At 30.7% G+C, this 20,743-nt stretch overlaps 1 protein-coding gene across 1 annotated transcript in view; it reads left to right on the top strand.

Annotated features, from left to right (window-relative positions):
* Positions 1 to 20,743, top strand: part of ADGB (androglobin) — a 257,841-nt gene that overhangs the window by 92,263 nt on the left and 144,835 nt on the right. The window contains exons 10-11 of the mRNA XM_051997914.1: positions 5,708 to 5,823; positions 16,337 to 16,511. Of these exons, the coding sequence (XP_051853874.1) occupies positions 5,708 to 5,823; positions 16,337 to 16,511 (291 nt within the window). The remainder of the gene's footprint in view (positions 1 to 5,707; positions 5,824 to 16,336; positions 16,512 to 20,743) is intronic.

The following is a 20,743-nucleotide window of genomic DNA, read 5'->3' on the forward strand; positions in this document are numbered from 1 at the left end:
CAATCTCATAAAACCACTTTTGGATTCTTTAGACATAATAACAGATTAGTAGAGAAAAAATATCAGAAAGTATTGAGTCACATTTTTTCATACTGTTTATTGTTACTAGACATGTTATTAGACATTTTACTAGAAGTATGAAATCATGTCAATCTTGAGATCCTTATTAATGAAACTAGAAGAGTCAAATAGAAAGATGTTTTACAAATTTTTATTGGAGAGGAAAACAAAGGCATTAATAGAATTGGCTTATTATACATCTAAACACAATAAGAAATATTCCTTGGTGTACTTGGACATCTCAAATTACAGGGCACTGTGACAGCATATGAACTAGAATCTGTTGCAGAGGATGAGGAAGTGAAAAAATTCTATAAATAACTTGTTAAGATCTTCCAAAGTAAATCAATATATGCTTACATATATGAGGGGTAAACTTTAGTTGTGAACTTTTGCATGAGGAAGATTACCAAAAATGTTAGAAAACACATTTCATGAATAATAAACAAGAGAAGACAAAATATATAAGTGTATATGTAATGTGTGTCAGTTTTTAGCTATGCAATTAAAATATATTAATACTAGCCAAAATCCATTGAATAGATCTGCATAATATATTTATAGATATAGATATCCATATATATGCGTCTGCAATATGATATATGGATTATTTCTACATGAGAAATACTTTATACTTTGAATAGTATAAAAACTAATTAACAAAATGAGAAATAAAATTGATTACATGAAATAGAAAATAATAAAGATGTGTGAGTTATTTCTAAATCAACTTTTTAAATACAGACTTTATTTGTTAAAGATCAAAATAATTTCTTTCATGAATACTTAGATTCCTCCAACCTGATCTATTTAAGTTAGCTGTTGGCACTGCAAATTAGAAAATGGATTGAAGAATAGATACGTATGCAGGCTATCATATTTTCTAAATAAATTTAATTAAGGTAAACCAAACATCAGACAAGAAGAGCAGAAAAGCCCCAAAACTGCTTTTGCCAATCAGTATTTGATCTCTTTGCCAAGTAGATGTGTTAATCAAGGACAACACAGCTTTTAAAAAAGAAATTAATTTGTAAAATCTTATTAAGGAATGTGTTAGTGGTTATGAAGAGTATCATTCCTGTTTTATACCTAGTTAGATATTAATAATCAGATTTAATAATCAGATGATCCTAGGATTTTAGCTTTTGAGATAAAAGGGAATTTTTAGATTATTTAATCCAACCCTCTCTTTTCTTAGATGGGGAAACAGACCAAAAAAGGAAGAAAGACTTTCTAAAGATCAAATAGGGAAAAACAAAGTTTAATTTAATTTAAACTAAGACCTATAACTGAAAATCCAAGGTCCTTTCCTTTGGAACCAATGAAATCTATAATTCCTCAAAAGAATTTGTCCTCAATATATGAAAGTAAAAATAAAGTGGATAGAGAAGGTCTGTTGTGTTGACCATGATATGTAGTTTAATACTAACATGTAAAATACATATATCTTGAAAAGTTACTAAGAAGGGCAATGAATTGGACTTATTTGAACAGAATGAAAATATCTAGCCAAATTGTCTTTCAGAATTACAGTTCTTTTAATTATCACAAGCTTCTTCCTTAAATGAAAGGGCCACGTTGTTAAAACTATTATACTTCATGAGAGAGATATGGAATTCTACAGACTCTGATGAATTGATTATATAAAGAGCAATTGAGAAATGCAGTGTGTGTGTGCATGTGTGTGTGCGCGCGAGTGCATGTGCGTGTGGGTGTAGATTGTGACATATTACTATTGAAAAATTGCCAAAGAGAAATGGCATAAAGAAATGTCATCAGAAAGAATAACTCAAGGACAATTTACATGCTCTATTTGTTATTACATTGTGTCAAGAAATGTAAAGACATTAATTGGATCCTGTACTGAGGATTTAAAAGTCGACATAGAATGTACTAAATAAAGTTATTGACCATACTCTTACAAAGAGTATCCATATTCTTAATGATACAGATTTATTGGAGTACTAAGAACTATTGAAATGATATTTAAATAGTATGAAAGGTTTTTGAATATAATTATAAATTAAATGAATTTTTGGTGTCCATATATCTATTTTTTATTATTTATTCTGTGATACTTTGAGCTAGTAGAGGACTAGTTCCTATTCTCAGATTTAATTAATTTATCTATGTTTTGAAAATGAAAATTTCTCCTTGTTACCCCATTTATTAAAAAAATAAGATAATGGCTTCTAATTCAAATTCTAGCTGAATTACTAATTTTTATTCTGTATGTAGACTCCTATATCTTGAAATTTTTAGCCTTCTGTGGTGCTTAGAGCCCTCAAAAAAATTTGTACTTATTATCTCATTTATCCTCACAGCATTCCTGGAAAAGTTATTATTTCTGTAATTTTAGATGTGAGATAACTCAGGCTTAGAGATTTTAAGTGACTTATAAATAAATGATACTTGATTAATGAATCATTTTTTACTTTTCCATCTAGACTATATTTCCTAAAGGAATCTTACTCAAGCTTTTAATTAATTGATTTATATTTTAGTATGCTTATTAGTATAACTTTTGTAAATTCAAATATTATAAGAAGAGATTATATGTCCAAGTTTAATCTATGTGAAGATATATTATTAATGGAAAACTGTTGACTCCTTCAATTTTATTATTTTATTACTCAGAAAATTAAAATCTGAGTTGGAAGAGGTAGAATATTGCCCCAGCAGTCATGTTATATACTTAATTTAAATCATCCAGGCATTTTTATATTTCTTAGATACATCTAGGCTATAATTTAAAGGATTAGCTAACTTAAGCGGCATTATTTTCCAAGTTTAATTTGATCTTTAATCTAATACTTCATATGAAAAAAATTTTTCTAATATTTGGAAGTACACTTGGCTTAAAATTAACAGGCCCTTTGGATTAATAATCAATTACAAGGCTTGTTAAAGCAATTTTATTTTTAATGAGGATTTTATATGGATGTGCTCTCCTGAAAGGAATGAGATATATTTCTGTCCATTGTCTTGAGTGGTTCTATTAAAGGAATAAACTTACTACAGTTAATATTTTAAGCATTTGAAAAAGTCACAGATCTAGAGTTCATTTAATGTGCTGTGGTTGATTTATTCTGAAATTGACTTGCTGTGGTGTTAAAATACTGGGAAAGCAAATATAATCTATTGTAAAACCTTTTCAACCATCTTGATCTTTTGTCTTTCTGAAGACTGACAAAAATTCAAAGTGATTAGATCTTTCCTTTATTCATCCTAAAACTTTAAATATAGATATGTAGATGATAATGAACACAGCAACCCAGTATCTTAGGTTTCATAATTGGTGCTCTGTATTCATATTTTCAGATTTTTATTATTTTTTAAAAAGTATCATAATTTTCATCAATATGTCCTTAATGGGATATATTTCTAATTCACTTGTTTCAATGATTATAGTTTTCTTCATTAAGGATTTATATGTTCATAATAATTTGTTAGGATCTATAATGAGAGTATTTTATAATCCATCTGCACTTTATATCACAGCTTTAGACTCCAACTTACAGTAATTGCTGTTTGAATAAAATACTTTTTTGTGTGAGAAAATAGTAAAGCAGCATAAATTCTGTTACTTGATTTTGGAGTAATAAGTGAAGAAAAGTACATAAAAGATAAGAATGAGACAAAACTATACCTATTTAGATAAAAAGTACTCTGATGTCATAGTTTTTTAAGAGGATAGAATAAGGATTCTTTTGATGCAAATCTGCATATTTTTCAAAATGTTCCCCCCAAAAAGTTTAACATAATGGCTGAGAGCATGCAGAGTTTTTCAGATGTGCTTTCAAAGAAATGATTGGTAATATCTTTAAATAAATAACATAACCATCATGCAAGTTCTTTATCCAATAATTATTCTAAAGTGCATAATTGTGCCATTAAGTGGGTAACCTTGAGCAATAAATAACCCCTCTGTTCTCAGGGTTTTTGTCTGTAAAATTCAATTCAATCCTTTATCAAGTGCTTACTCTTAGACTACAACTTAGGAAACTTAGAATATACAAACATGAAAATAAAATTATCCCAACACTCAAGGAATGGTAAATTATTGCACTATTCAACTCACAAAGATGGTATGAATAAAGCTATTTGTAAACTGCCAATCTTTCCATCAGTAAGAATAGTGACTTTTATTTTTTAAAATGTGCCATATGCAATTTTAGGCAAAATAACTGTTTCAGCATGTATTATACATGTGTTATAAATGTATTATACATACATCTAAATTTTTATTTTAAAATGTTTAAAATTTGCCTTTATCAAGCTGGATATTTTTTGTTGTTACTTTCTTTAACACTATTTTATGACTAGTAGTATTTAACTTATATTCTCTTCTTTGTATTTGTAAAGCTTTCCTTTTAAATATGGTAATTTAATGAAGATGTATAAGTTTCTCTATTGATCAAATATGTAACAAATAAAGTTATTTTAAGCTGAAAAAATCAAGCTAACTCCCAAATATTGAATTACCCACAAAAAGTATTCTTTATATGTTTATCTGGTACTTAATGTGCTATATCTGTCCAGTATAATATGATACCACTTCATTGTGAGCTCTCAGTCATTATGTTAAACTTTTTGGGGGGAACATTTTGAAAAATATGCAGATTTGCATCAAAAGAATCCTTATCCTATCATCTAATCATATACTAATTTAGATTTCTGCCCTAAGGCAGGGAAAATTGGGTTAGATATTAAAAAAATGTACTGCAAGTAAGTGTTCATCTATCCAGAACAAAATCAAGTCAAATAATCAAGATCTTTATTTAATCCTAAATAATGAAAATTAATGCTCACTGATTCTCATTTATTGTCAACATTATATTAAATTAAACAGAGACCTAGAAGGGCTGTGGGATATGGGAGTGGCTTATATTTTAAATTGAATAAAGAACCATTGAGCTGGAAGGAAGTTGATAGTTTCAGAATATGTTGCAATGGTCAGTCCATTTTCTTTCTGTTACTATGTACAATGTTCCCTGAATCAGTTCATGTAAGCCTTTCTGGACTTTTCTGAAATCAGCCTGCTCATCATTTCTTATAGAACAATAATATTCCATTGCATTCATATACCATAACTTATTCAACCATTAACCTACTGATGGGCATTCACTCAATTTCCAGTTCCTTGCTACTACAAAAAGGGCTGCTACAAACATTTTTGCACTTGTGGGTCCTTTTCCCTTTTAATGATCTTTTTGGGATACAAGCCCAATAAAAACACTGCTGGATCAAAGGATAGGCATAGTTTTGTAGCTCTTTATATATTTTTTCCTATATAACACAAAATGGAGGTTTTACATATGACAGCCAAGATAATTTCCAGTAGCACAATCATGACCTTTGGGGCTTCCTCCAAAACAGAACACAGGCTCAGATACTAGCTAGAGAAAGATTTAACAATATTTAGCATTGTAATGTAATGTACATATAATCATGGAGGTCAGAATAATGGAGCATTATGTAAAATAAACTTGCATTATTGTAACTTATCATTAATTTCTCACCCCCACCCCCATTTCTCATTAAGTAGATGGGAATTTGAACCAGCTGTGATAAAATATTTAAAGACTCATTTTACTTAGTATATTAATTGTTATATATTTTTTTTTGTTTTTGTTTTTTTTTTTAGTTGGAGTGATAGGAGGGATCCAACCATTTGCTTCACAATTCCCTCAGATGGTGGTATATGGTACTTTTGCACCTCTGAGCTTGTTTGAAAAGAAGATCTTTACCCTAGAGAAAATGGTAAGCACGTAGTGGACTCACTACAATTTGATTATATTTTAAATCCTAGTGTTTTAGCATTGTATAGAGGAGAATGTGAAGAAATCGACATATGGAAATTTAGGATCCAGTACTCAAACTGCCCCAATTCAAGGTGAGACTTTGGCCCAGTCAATTGATTTACTCATCTAAATCTCAATTACTTCATCTTTAAGATGGAGATATTTAGCTTAATTTACTTCAATGTGTTTTTTTAATTCTACTAATGAAACAATTAGGATTACTCTGTAAGCCTTTAAACAAAAAGTCTATTTTCCTTGGAAAAGTCTAACCTTTCCTTTAATTAATTATTGTTATATTTTGACATCTAGATCTTTAATTCCTTAAAAGGCTGTGTGTTGAGACTATAGGTAAAGAAGTTTAGGAAAAATAGAATCTATAGATGTTTGCTTTGCTCAGTTAGAAGGAGCTTGTATAAAAATTGAATGCAAATTAGATTGAAATTGATATGCCCAATATAGTTTAAATACAATTTAAAATTTGCATTTAAATTTGTCTTCTGGATGAAGTGTCTTGTTGCATAACATAATCATCTCTGCTGCTGCTTTCTCTGGTTGTTGTTACCTTTTTCTTTCATCCCTACCATTGTCATATTGCTGGAATTATAGGATTTATAGATGAGAAAGAAGGTCATCTAGCGAATCATTTTGTTTTATAGGTGATGAAAGTGAAACCTTGAGAGTTATATATAATAAGTGACAGAGCCAGTACTCAAGGTCTTCTGATTTCAAAACTCATACCCTTTCAATTGTATTACGCTATCTCTGAGGCATGATGCTGATTCTGTGGAACTACATTGTGTGGTATTAAAATAAGGATTACATTTAACCATGGAGTAATAAATAGGAGTAGGTGTTAATTTTGCCTAACTATATGCCAATAAATTTAACAATTTAAGAATATTTACCAAAAAAAAAAACTATTTAGATTTAGCAGAAGAGGAAATAAAATATCGAAATACTTACCTTAAAAATAGAAAGGCCATAAATGATCCTCTTTTTTAAAAACCCAGAAACAGATGGATTTACAAAAGAATTCTATCAAGTGGTTAAAGATCAATTAATCCCAATATTTATTAAATAAAATATTTAGAATAATAGGTAAAGAAGGGGTCTTACCAAATTCCTTTTATGAAACAAATATGATATTAATATCTAAACCAGGAAGACTAAAAACAGAAAAAAATGATTATGAGCCATTTTCATTAATGACTATGGATATAAAAATCCTTAATAAGAATCTAGCTAAGAGGTTACAATAATATTCTAGAAAGATTGTGTAATTTTTGTACAATAAATCCCAAATGGTATTTATACCATGAATATGGAGATGGTTTAATATAAGGAAGATTATTAATATAATTGATTATAACAATAATAGAAGTAACAAAAATCATATGATTATATCAATAGATGCAGAAAAATCTTTTGATAAAGTACAGCACTCTGCTATTACAAACACTTGAAAGTATATGTATATATTGGATTTTCCTTAAATTGATCAGTATTTAAAAATATGAGCAAGTATTACTTTTAATGGGGATAAACTAAAAGTCTTCTCAGTAAGATCAGGTGTGAAACAAGGATATTCACTGTCATGAATATTATTCAATATTATATTGGAAATTCTAGCAATAGCAAAGAAGAAAAAGATATTAAGGAATCAGAATGGGCAACAAGGTAATAAAAACTATCTATTTTGCAGATGATGTGATGATTTACTTAGACAATCCTAAAAACTCAATTACACCAACAGGGGTACAAAGACAAAAATTTAGAAAAACCTGGAACTCTGATCTATACAATGACAACAATCACAATTCCTGACTACTCATGATAAAACATTCTATCTCTCAGTATAGAAAGATAGATGATGGATTCATCATATAAATCTTTTTTAGACATAGCTAATGTCCAAATTTGTATTGTTTCACTATACATAGGGTTCTTTCTACTAATGAGTAAGAGAGAAGAGATAGAAAGAACAAAATAAAATTTTATTACAATAACAATGTATTATTAAACCTCTTTTCCCATATCCCTGTCAGCAATTGTCTTCTTTTATTTTTGTAATCCTTGTCATTTTTATTGCTTTGAAGTAGAACTACAATTATTTTAATTTTTGTTTGTATTATTATTAGTGATTTGTATATTTTATGTGGTTCTTGATAGCTTTTTTTTTCTTTTGAAAAATGTTAATTCACTGAGGAGACTAAAAACAGACTATCTCCAGATGAATCCCCAAAAGGGGATATGATCTGGTCCTCAACACACAAGACTCTCATAGAAGAAATTAAAAAGGCTCTGACAAGAGAGCTAGAAGAAAAATGGGAAAAAGAAAGGGAACCTTGGCAAGAGAGTCTGGATAAGTCATCCCACTCATTTAAAGATAGAGTGGATAAAGAAATCAAATCCTTGAAAAACAGAATTAATGAATTGGAAAAAGAAAATATCTCTCTAAAAAATAAAATTAGCGAAATGGAAAAAAAAGCCATAGGGGAAAAAAAAACTCACTTCAAAACTAAATTGGACAATTAGAAAAAGATATTAAAAAAAGTGAGCAAAGAAAATAATGTGTTGAAAATCAGAATTGAACAAATGGAATTGAATGACTCAAGGAGACACCAGGAATCAGTCAAGCAAAATCCCAAAATGAAACAATGGAAAAAAATGTCAAATACCTTCTTGAGAAAACAACAGACCTGGAAAATAGAAAACAAAAACAATCTGAGAATTATTGGACTCCTTGAAAAATATGTTGAAAAAAAGATCTTGGATACTATTTTCCAGAAAATTATCAAAGAGAACTGACCAGATGTTATAGAAACAGAGGGTAAAATAGCTATTGAAAGAATTCATTGATCACCTACTGAAAAGGACCTTAAAGTCAAAACTCCAAGAAATATAGTGGCTAAATTCCAGAACTATCAAATCTAAGAAAAAAATATTACAAGCTGCTAGAAAAAACCAATTCGAATATAGAGGAGCCATAATAAAGATTGCCCAGGATCTAACAGCATCCACATTAAAGGATCGAAGGGCCTGGAATCTGATATTCCAAAAGGCTAAGGAACTTGGTATGCAGCCAAGAATAACTTACTTAGCCAAAATGAGCATTTTTTTTCCCCAGGGAAGAAGATGGACATTCAATGAAATAAGTTAATTTTATCTATTTCTGATGAAAAAACTGGAACTAAACAAAAAGTTTGATCTCCAAATACAGAACTCAAGAGAAACCTAAAAAGATAAAAAGAAATCTTGGGAACTATATTTCTGCTATAAAGATATATAAAGAACACATGTATAATTTGTTCTAGAAACTAGAGGTGGAAAGGAAATTGTACCAGAAAAAAAAAGTAAAGTGGGGATACTACATTTCATGAAGAGGCAAAGGAAACCTATTATATCTGAGAGAAAGAATGGAGGGGAATGAATATAGTGTGTATCTTACTCTCATTAGAATTGGCTTAAAGAGAAAAATATTAGACATATTTGGTTTATGGTGAAACTTCTTTCACCTCATTGAAAAGTGGGAGGGGAAAAGTAAAAAGGTAAGGAGTAAGTTAAACAGAAGGCAATACAGAAATTGTGAGGAAAAGGTGTAAAATGGGTGAGGAACTTTAAGGTGGGGAGAGGGATACTAAAAAGGGAAGGCTGTGAGAAGCAAGTGGTAGTCACAAGTTTAATACTGGGGAGGAGGGGTAAGGGGGAAGGAAAGGAATAAAGAATAAGCAGGAGTTAACAAGATGGCAAGTAATACAGAATTGGTAATTTTAACCATAAATGTAAATGGGGTAAACTCCCCCATAAAGAGGAAGCGGTTAGCAGACTGGATTAAAAGCCAGAATCCTACAATATGTTGTTTACAGGAAACACACTTGAAGCAGGGTGACACCTCCAGAATAAAGTTAAAAGGTTGGAGCAGAATCTACTATGCTTCAGGTGAAATAAAAAAAGCAGGGGTAACCATCCTGATCTCAGATCAAGCAAAAGCAAAAATTGATCTAATTAAAAGAGATAAGGAAGGGCACCATATCTTGCTAAAGGATAACAATAAAGGAAGCAATATCAATTTTAAACATAAAATGCACCAAGTGATGTAGCATCTAAATTCTTAAAAGAGAAATTAAGAGAGCTGCAAAAAGAAATAGACAGCAGAACTTTAATAGTGGGAGATCTCAATCTTGCACTCTCAGAATTAGATAAATCTAACCACAAAATAAGTAAGAAAGAAGTCAAAGAGGTAAATAGAATACTAGAAAAATTAGATATGATAGCTCTTTGGAGAAAATTAAATGTAGACAGAAAGGAGTACACTTTCTTCTCAGCAGTTCATGGAACCTATACAAAAATTGACCATATATTAGAATATAAAAACCTCAAATTTAAATGCAGTAAGGCAGAAATATTAATTGCATCCTTTTCAGCCCATGATACAATAAAAATTACATTCAATAAAAAGCCAGGGGAAAATAGACCAAAAAAAAAAAAAAGGAAACTAAATAATCTCATACTAAAGAATGATTGGGTGAAACAGGAAATCATAGACATAATTAATAACTTCACCCAAGAAAATGACAATAATGAGACCATACCAAAATGTATGTGATGTAGCCAAAGCAGTAATAAGGGGAAATTTTATATCTCTAGAGGCCTATTTGCAAAAAATAGAGAAAGAAAAGGTCAATGAACTGGGCTTGCAATTAAAAATTCTAGAAAAGGAACAAATTAACCCCACTTCCCAGTCAAACACTAAACTTGAAATTCTAAACATAAAAGGAGAGATTAATAAAATTGAAAGCAAAAAAACTATTGAATTAATAAAACTAAGAGTTAGTTCTATGAAAAATCCCAACAAAATAGATAAACCCTTAGCAAATCTGATTTAAAAAAGGAAAGAGGAAAATCAAATTGTTAGTCTTAAAAATGAAAAGGGAGAACTCGCCACTAATGAAGAGGAAATTAGAGCAATAATTAGGAGTTACTTTGCCCAACTTTATGCCAATAAATTCGATAACTTAAGTGAAATGGAAGAATACCTTAAAAAATATAGCTTGCCCAGATTAACAGAGGAAGAAGTAAATTGGTTAAACAGCCTTATCTTAGCAAAAGAAATAGAACAAGCTATTAACCAACTCCCTAAGAAAAACTCCCCAGGACCAGATGGATTTAGATGTGAATTCTACCAAACATTTAAAGAACAATTAACTCCAAAGCTATATAAACTATTTGAAAAAATATGGATTGAAGGAGTCCTACCAAATTCCTTTTACGACACAGACATAGTACTGATACCTAAATCAGGTATGTTGAAAACAGAGAAGGAAAATTATAGACCAATCTCCCTAATGAATATTGATGCTAAAATCTTAAATAAAATATTAGCAAAAAGATTACAGAAAATTATCCCCAGGGTAATACACTATGACCAAGTAGGATTTATACCAGGAATGCAGAGCTGGTTCAATATTTGGAAAACTATTAGCATAATTGACTGTATCAATAACCAAATTAACAAAAATCATATGATCATCTCAATAGATAAAGAAAAAGAATTTGATAAAATTTAACATCCATTCCTAATAGAAACACTTGAGAATATAGGAATAAATGGACTTTTTCTTAAAATAGTGAGGAGCATATACTTAAAACCATCAGTAAGCCTCATTTGTAATGGGGATAAACTGGATCTTTTCCCAGTAAGATCAGGAGTGAAACAAGGTTGCCCACTATCACCATTGTTACTCAATATTGTCTTAGAAACACTAGCCTCAGCAATAAGAGTCGAGAAAGAGATTAAATGAATTAAAGTAGGTAATGAGGAAACCAAATTATCACTCTTTGCAGATATTATGATGGTAAACTTAGAGAACCCCAGAGAATCTACTAAAAACCTATTAGAAATAATTCACAACTTTAGCAAGGTTGCAGGATACAAAATAAATCCCCATAAATCCTCAGCATTTTTATATATCACCAACAAAATCCAACAGCAAGAGATACAAAGAGAAGTTCCATTCAAAATAACTGTCAATAACATAAAATATTTGGGAATCTATCTACCAAAGGAAAGTCAGGAATTATATGAGCAAAATTACAAGACACTTTCCACACAAATAAAGTCAGATTTAAATAATTGGAAAAATATTAAATGCTCTTGGATAGGCCAAGCAAATATAATAAAGACGATAATAGTCTCTAAACTATCTATTTATTTAGTGCTATATCAATAAGACTCCCAAGAAACTATTTTAATGACCTAGAAAAAATAACAACAAAATTCATATGGAAGAACAAAAGGTCAAAAATTTCAAGAGAATTAATGGAAAAAAATCAAATGAAGAAGGTGGCTTAGCTGTACCTGATCTAAAATTATAATATAAAGCTTCAGTCACCAAAACCACTTGGTATTGGATAAGAAATAGATTAGTTGATCAGTGGAATAGGTTACGTTCATAGGAAAAAATAGTCAACAACTATAGGAATCTAGTGTTTGACAAACCCAAATAGCCCAACTTTTGGGATAAGAATTCATTATTTGACAAAAACTGCTGGGAAAACTGGAAATTAATATGGCAGAAATTAGACATAGACCCACACTTAACACCATATACCAAGATAAGATCAAAATGGTTCCATGATTTAGGCATAAAGAATGAGATCATAAATAAATTACAGGAACATAGGATAGTTCACCTCTTAGACTTGTGGAGGAGGAAGAAATTTGTGACCAAAGAAGAACTAGAGATCATTATTGATCACAAAGTAGAAAATTTTGATTATATCAAATTAAAAAGCCTTTGTACAAACAAAACTTATGCAAACAAGATTAGAAGGGAAGCAACAAACTCGGAAAACATTTTTACAGTTAAAGGTTCTGATAAAGGCCTCATTTCCAAAATGTATAGAGTGTTGACTCTAATTTATAAGAAATCAAGCCATTCTCCAATTGATAAATGGTCAAAGAATATGAACAGACAATTTTCAGATGATGAAATTGAAACTATTTCCACTCATATGAAAGACTGTTCCAGATCACTATTGATCAGAGAAATGCAAATTAAGACAACTCTGAGATATCACTACACACCTGTCAGATTGGCTAAGATGACAGGAAAAAACTAATAATGAATGTTGGAGGGGATGCGGGAAAACTGGGACACTGATACATTGTTGGTGAAGTTGTGAACAAATCCAACCATTCTGGAGAGCAATTTGGAACTATGCTCCAAAAGTTATCAAACTGTGCATACTCTTTGATCCAGCAGTGCTACTCCTGGGCTTATATCCCAAAGAGATCTTAAAGAAGGGAAAGGGACCTGTATGTGCAAAAAGGTTTGTGGCAGCCCTCTTTGTAGTGGCTAGAAACTGGAAAATGAATGAATGCCCATCAATTGGAGAATGGTTGGGTAAATTGTGGTATGTGAATGTTATGGAATATTATTGTTCTGTAAGAAATGACCAGCAGGATGAACACAGAGAGGCCTGGAGAGACTCACATGAACTGATGCTGAGTGAAATGAGCAGAACCAGGAGATCATTATAAACTTCAACAACAATACTGCATGAGGATGTATCCTTATGGAAGTGGTTATTTTTGACAAAGAGAAGATCTAATTCAGTTTCAGTTAATCAATGATGGACAGAATCAGCTATACCCAGAGAAGGAACACTGGGAAATGAGTGTAAACTGTTTACATTTTTGTTTTTCTTTCCAGGTTATTTTTACTTTCTGAATCCAGTTCTTCCTATGCAACAAGAGAACTATTTGGTTCTGCACACATATATTATATCTAGGATATACTAAAACATATTTACCCTTTATGGGATTGCCTGCCATCTAGGGGAGGGGATGGAGGGAGGGAGGGGAAAAAATTGGAACAGAAGTGAGTGTAAGGGCTAATGTTGTGAAAAATTAACCATGCATATGTACTATCAATAAAAAGTTATAATAAAAAATAAAAGTAAAAAAAAAGAAAAATGATAATTAATCACTGAAAATTCATCCATTAGGGAATGGCTGTTATATATTTGAATGAGTACTTTGTATATTTTGAATATTAGATACTTACCAGATAAATATGGTGCAAAGGTTTTCTAGGCAATTATCCCCTTATAATTTCAACTTCATGAGAATTTTTATGCAAAACTTTTCAATTTTATATAAAAAATTATCCATTTTTTCCTGTGGCTGTCTGTGTCCCTCAAGAAGTCTTCCCTGATAAATCATTGTGTAAGGTATCATATTCTTTGCTGTTCTAATTTGTTTGTGATATAACTTTTTATAGCTAGGTCACATTCATTTGGAGCTTATTATGATTGAGATAGGAATCTAGATCTAATTTCTGCTATGTTGTATTCTACTTTACCTCTGAGTTTTTATTGAATAATGAGTCCTTATACCAATAGTAGGTTTCTTTGGTTTTATTTAATATTATTCACTTGCTTCTGGATCTTCCATAATATAACACACTGATCAACTTTTCTACTTTATTAGGCTCTTTTAATATAGTCTAGAACTGTAGCCTAAGCACCATATTGAATACTGACTGTGTCATCCAATGTGATAATTCTCCTTTACCTCTTTTGTGCCATCTGCAAAATTGATTTGCATATTTAATGTACCTGGAAATTTTACATTTGCAACTAATTGTTAATAGCTATAGTTAAAAATTAATTTCTGTCTAATCTGTCTAATCAGTTTTCTGCAGCACTTACCTGATCTTCCATTCTAGTAACCCAATCCTGTTACTAAGCAGTTAAATTACTCTTTAGATTGGTTGGCTGGTTTTGTCCTTTATTCTCAAAGAAGACCAAAATAACATCATTTTGTTAGAGTGGAGTTATAGTGTGTCTGACTGTGGCTGATTAGAGCAATATGAGCTCAGAATGCTCTGCCATAGATCAGATACAAATAGACCCCTATGTGGGGTGGCTTCTCTAACTTTGTGTATTTCACATTTCTTTGGATTTAATTCAATTCTGCTTTATCCTGTTTCACTGTCTTCTATATCATACAAGGTTTCTTAAGAGAGACCTTGAGAGTGTCCTTATATCACTTTCCCTGACCGTCTTGTGAAAGCTTGTCCTATATGAGCTCTTAATAAAATAGTATCTTTGAAAATGTACATTTGACATTAGAATAATGTGGTCAGCCCAATGGAATTGTGCTTTCTGTAATAGGGTTGGAATGCTTAACTTGTCCTTGAAAGTATATTGTTTGCTTGCTATTACTCTAATTTTGATTAAGTGTTGCTGGTTATGCATTTTATAAAAGAGCTAAATCTTGAAGGGAGTTAAGGTTTGTCAAAAATAGAAGTACAAATTAACTGCATTTGAGATAGAAGGCCTATTTTAGAAAAAGGCACAGAGGTAAGAAATAGAATGTAGATGAGTTTGGCTGGAACATAGTGCCAAATGATTAACATATAATTAGTCAAGTTAATTTAGTTTAGTAAGGAAAGTGAAAAATGTAAAGTCTATAATTCTCCAAAGAGAAGACTGTATTTTATTTTTTCCTAGGGACAATGGTAGGTGACTTATTGGGAGTAGTTATTAACTATAGGGAACAAATACCTTATTTAAATTGCAGGAGAAAACCCATAATATTATAGAGTTGAAAGACAGATGAGATAACTGAGAATCAAGGAAATTGATCTCTACATAAGGTTTCACAGGGAATAAATATCAGAGTTGGGAAACCATTCTAGGTCTTATGACTCCAATGCTCATTCTCTTAGGTAGACATAACCATAGAGTAATAAAATACCCAGAACATATTCATAGTATTAAAAAATGGTCTAAGAAATGTAATGGCTATAGCTTTACATTTAACTGTAGTATTGACAATAGTTCTGTATTGATTTCTATCATCCTAGGGCTCTGGCTTGATAAACACTACCAATAAAATGTACTATTTAAGTGCTAAAGTCATTCAGCTTTACTGACCTGACAATGCAATTGGAATTTGAATTCACAATAGAACACAATTTATGAGTTTCTGTTTTGCTAGGACTTAGCTGTCTAAATGTAGGAATATCCTAAAATGGGGCAGTGACAACTATTTCTACCTTTTATCTATTAAAAAGTAATGGTTAACTTTTAATATTATATTATCATATGGAGTCAGAGACCTGGATTTAAATATTGGTTACTTTAATTACTTTAAGTGGGTTAAGGTAATTGATTGATTTTTTTTTGGTCCCCACCCTTTCACAGTATCCTTGATCAAATTGTCTAACCTCAATTTCCTCGGCGTTAATATTTAAACCACCTGAAAATTTTCATGTTTTGTTACAATGCATACATTCCAACAAAATCTTCTAAAGCAATTCTCAAAACCTACCCGATGTATAATCCTTTTCAACAATCAATATCTGATATAATATTTTCTTCAGACCTGAATTTAGCTCAGAATTCAAAGAATAATTTTTTGTCCTCATTCTTTTTTGTTATCTCTTTCTCATATCTTTTAGGCAGAATCTGCTGAGAAACTCAGAGAATATGGACTTTGTCATATACGTAGTCATCCTGTGCTAGTAACCAGAACTAGGTCATGTCCACTTATAGCTCCACCAAAACCACCACCTATACCTGCTTGGAAACTTATTCGCCAAAAGAAAGAGACGGTTGTGACAGATGAACCTCAAGGTTTGTTTCTTATTTGCTCTTTTAGAAAATGAGCATTTACTAATCCCCTGAGTGAAGGCTTATGGAGTCTACTTTGTGATTTAGATTGGTAGGTTCTTATAACAAGCCCAAACCCAAAGCAAATTCAACGGTCTTCCTTTCTTTCTTGTCATGTTTTCAATTTTTTGTTTCTCTGTTTTCATTTTTTTTTTACTTTAAAGAATATGTTCTTTATTTTAAGATTCTTCATTTTAAACTTTACGTTCCAAATTACCTTCTTCCCTCTCAAACTTTCTCACTCGCTGAGAGGAAAAGCAATATTACATCAGTTATACATATAAAATCATGCAAAACATTTCCATCTTAGTCCTATTGCAAAAAAAAAAAAACAAAAAAAAATTAAGAAAGAATTATACTTCAGTTTGCACCCAGAGATTATTAGTTCTCTCCCTTGGGGGTGCATAACATTTTTTCATCATGAGATGTTTGGAATTGTCTTGGATTATTGTATTAATAAGAATAGTTAAGTGTTTCATAGTTGATCATCACTTCAATATCACTGTTACTGTGTACAAAGATTTTCTAGTTTTTTTCATTTCATGCATCCATTCATATAGGTCTTGTCATGTTTTCTGAAACCATCTCCTTTACCATTTCATATAGCATAATAGTTCTTATTTATAATCATATACTATGACTTTTTCAGTCATTCCCCAATTAGTGAAAAATTTCTTGATTCCCAGTTCTTTGCCAATGCAAAAAGAGTTGCTAATATTTTTGTGTTTATATAGATCCTTTTCCATTTTTAAACATTTATTTTAAAAATTAAAAATTTAAAAATTTAAAAAAATTTAAAAGTGGTATTGCTGCATCAAAGGATATGGCCTGTTCTATAGCTCTTTGGGCACAGTTCCAAATTGTTCTCTAGAATGTTTGAACCAGTTCACTATTTCACAAGCAGTTCATTAGTATATCTATTTTCCCATTATTCCCTTTAGCATTTGTTATTTCTGATAGGTATTAGGTGGTATCTCAGAATCACTTTAATTTGCCTTTCTTTAATCAATAATGATTTAGAGCATTTTTTCATATGACTATAAATAGCTTTGTTTTCTTCTTCTGAAAACTGCCTGTTTATATATTTGGTCATTTATCAATTGGGGAATGGCTCTCATTTTTATAAAGTTGTCTCAGTTTTATACTCATTATATATCTGAGAAATAAGGCCTACATCAGAAGAAACTTGCTGTAAATTTTTTTGATATTTCTTCATTATTATATGGTATCTTTTAGCATACTGTAGTTTGCCTAATTAGCTCTTAATCTGAAATTGCTATTTCTGCCTTTTTAAATTTTAGCTGAAGCATATCAGATTCTGCTCCTGGTCTTTATTTTAACTCTGTGTGTGCATTTTTCTTTTACAAGTGTGTCTTGTGTAAACAATATATTTTTGAATTCTGGGTTTCTAATCTATTCTGCTGTTTGCTTTTGTTTTATGAGTGAGTTCATCCCATTCATATTCACAGTTATGATGAGTGGACTGTGTATTTCCCTCCATTCCATTTTCTTCTGTTTTTTACAATCTCTTTTTATCCTGCCCTTCATTAAAACCTATTTTACTTTCAACCACTTCTTTCCTTAATATTCTCTCTCTTTTTTTTTTTTTTATCATCACTCTCTTTTCCTTTTATCCCCTTCTCCTCTTATTTCCCTAATTGGGTAAGTTGCATTTTTATATACAACTGAAAGTGTTTGTATATTTTACCTTCTTTGATCCAATTCTGATATTACTGAGGTTCAAGCATTGCCTGCTACTTCTCTATTTTTCCTCCATTGGAAAGACTTTCTGTACCTTTTTTTTAATCTGAGAAAACTTCACTGTTCTACACCTCCTTTCCCCCTTCTCCCAGCACATTCTTCTTTCTTACTCTTTATTTTTTTGGAGATCATTCCAATATACTCAAGTCACACTCATTTCTTATAGATATAAGATTTAAACTTTGTTTAACTGACATAATAATGATAAAGTTCTTAGTAGTTACATGTACCTTTTTTCCATTTAGGAATGTAAATAGTTTAATCTTATTAAGTATTTTATAATTTCTTTTTTATGTTTGCCATTTTCTACTTCTTCATTCTTATATTTGAATGCCAAATTTTCTTTTTAGCTCTGGTCTTTTCATTAGGAATGCTTGAAAGTCCTCTATTTCTTTATATATCTATTTTCACCTTATAGAATTACACTAATTTTTGCTGGATAGATTGTTCTTGGTTGTAACCCTAACTTTTCTGCTTTCTGAGATATCACTCCAAGATCTATATGATCCTGACTGTGGTTGCAGGATATTTAAATTGTTTCTTTCTGGTTGCTTGAATTATTTTCTCTTTGATCTGAGAGCTCTGGAATTTGGCTATAATGTTCCTGGGAGTTTTATTTGGGTATTTATTTTAGGAGGTATTCTATATAGTCTTTCAAGTTCTGTTTTACCCTTTGGATATTAGGACAGTTTTCTTTTATATTTTGGAAATATGACATCTAAGCCCTTTCTTTGATGATGGATTTCAGACAGTACAATAATTCTTAAATTTTCTCTTCTTAATCTATTTTTTATGTCAACTATTTTTTTGATGAGATATTTCACATTTTCTTGATTTTTTTCATTCTTTTAATTTTGTTTTATTGTTTCTTCACATCTTCTGGAGTCTTTAACTTACACTTGCTCGATTCTAATTTTTAAAGGAGTGATTTTCTTTAGTTATCTTCTGTACTTCTTTTTTCCATTTTACTTTTTAAGGAGTTCTTTTATTTAGTGGAATTTTTTTGCTTCACATTAGGCCAATTCTATTTCTCAAGGTATTATTTTCTTCAGCATTTTTGTACCTCTTTTATTAAGCTATTAATTCTTTCTTCATAGTTTTCTTGTATCAATCTCATTTCTTTGCCCAATTCTTCCTTTATCATTGTTATCTGTTTATTTAATACTTCCAGCATTCTTTTGGGGTGTAGCTCCAGTTAGTATATTGCTTTGAGGCTTTTTTGGGATAGCTGTTTTCATTTGTTGTCTTTTTCTAAGTTTATGTTTTGCTATTTCCTGCCACCATAGTATTTTTATGGTCAAATTCTTTTTTGTTGTTTGTTCTTTTTTTTTCTAGTTTATTTTTGACTTTGAACTTTATATTAAAGTTGGGCTCTGCTCACCTGGGCATAGGTAGGCACTGTCTCATACTAAAGGTTTTTTCATGCTTCTATTTTCAGAAGTAGTTATGTGATTTGTAGGTTTTTGGTGCTTCTAGGATGGTATAATTCTGGGAGAGGTTTGATCACTGTTCTTGTCTTTATTCAGAAAGGGTTCTTGGTCTTCTGCAGCCGTAAGCATTAGCACTCTTCTTTGCTTTGGAAGTGTGACCCAGTGCCTCCATCTCCATGTGACTATCAGGGCCTCTTTTTATACTAGAATTGTAAATAGAGTTGCCAATCAGCACCAGCTATACCCACGTCCAGGAAAAGATCCCTGTCATTTCTTTCTTACCAATTGTTCAACCCCCTTACTGTCTCTGGGTTGAGAACTGCTGCTGCTGCTGTTGCTTCCACCACATGAGTAGGCTCTACCACATCCCACAGACTTTTCCTGTCAACCTATTAAGTTTTCTTAACTAAAAAAATTTCATTCTAAGCTTTTGCTGGTGTAGCCACTCCAAAATATGATTTGAGGTATTATTTTAAAGTTGTTTAGAAGGAATATTCAAAGAATCCAGATGAGTGGCTGTTCTTAATCTGCCATATAGCTCCTTCATCTTCACATTTAAAAAAAAAAAGACATCTCCTTAGAGACCTAAAATATGTTTAAAGTTAAACAAAATATTTCACTTGTGGCTTTATGAATAAGTTACATAACATTATTTAAAACCCTATGTTATATTGTAATATCAATACAATTGTTTTGGTAGAGTTGCAAAGTTGTTATGTACTTCTATTTAATTAATAATTAATCTTTTACTATAAGATGTATTTCATCATTTAAATGAAAGTCTACATATATATTCCTCAAAGAAATTTTGAGAAACATAACAATGGCTAAACTTATTAGTATCGTGAACTTCTATCAGAATAGAACTTCTGACAAGTGGAAGCATATGTATTTATATTTTATTAATATAGTAGATGGTAAATTAAATTAATGGCATTAGTGCAGCAAAAATTTAGAAGCAATATTTTCCCAATTATGATTATTGTTACAATCAATAGAAGTATT

The sequence above is a fragment of the Antechinus flavipes genome, chromosome 4 (assembly GCF_016432865.1).
Source record: "Antechinus flavipes isolate AdamAnt ecotype Samford, QLD, Australia chromosome 4, AdamAnt_v2, whole genome shotgun sequence".
In the NCBI taxonomy this organism is placed as follows: domain Eukaryota; kingdom Metazoa; phylum Chordata; class Mammalia; order Dasyuromorphia; family Dasyuridae; genus Antechinus; species Antechinus flavipes.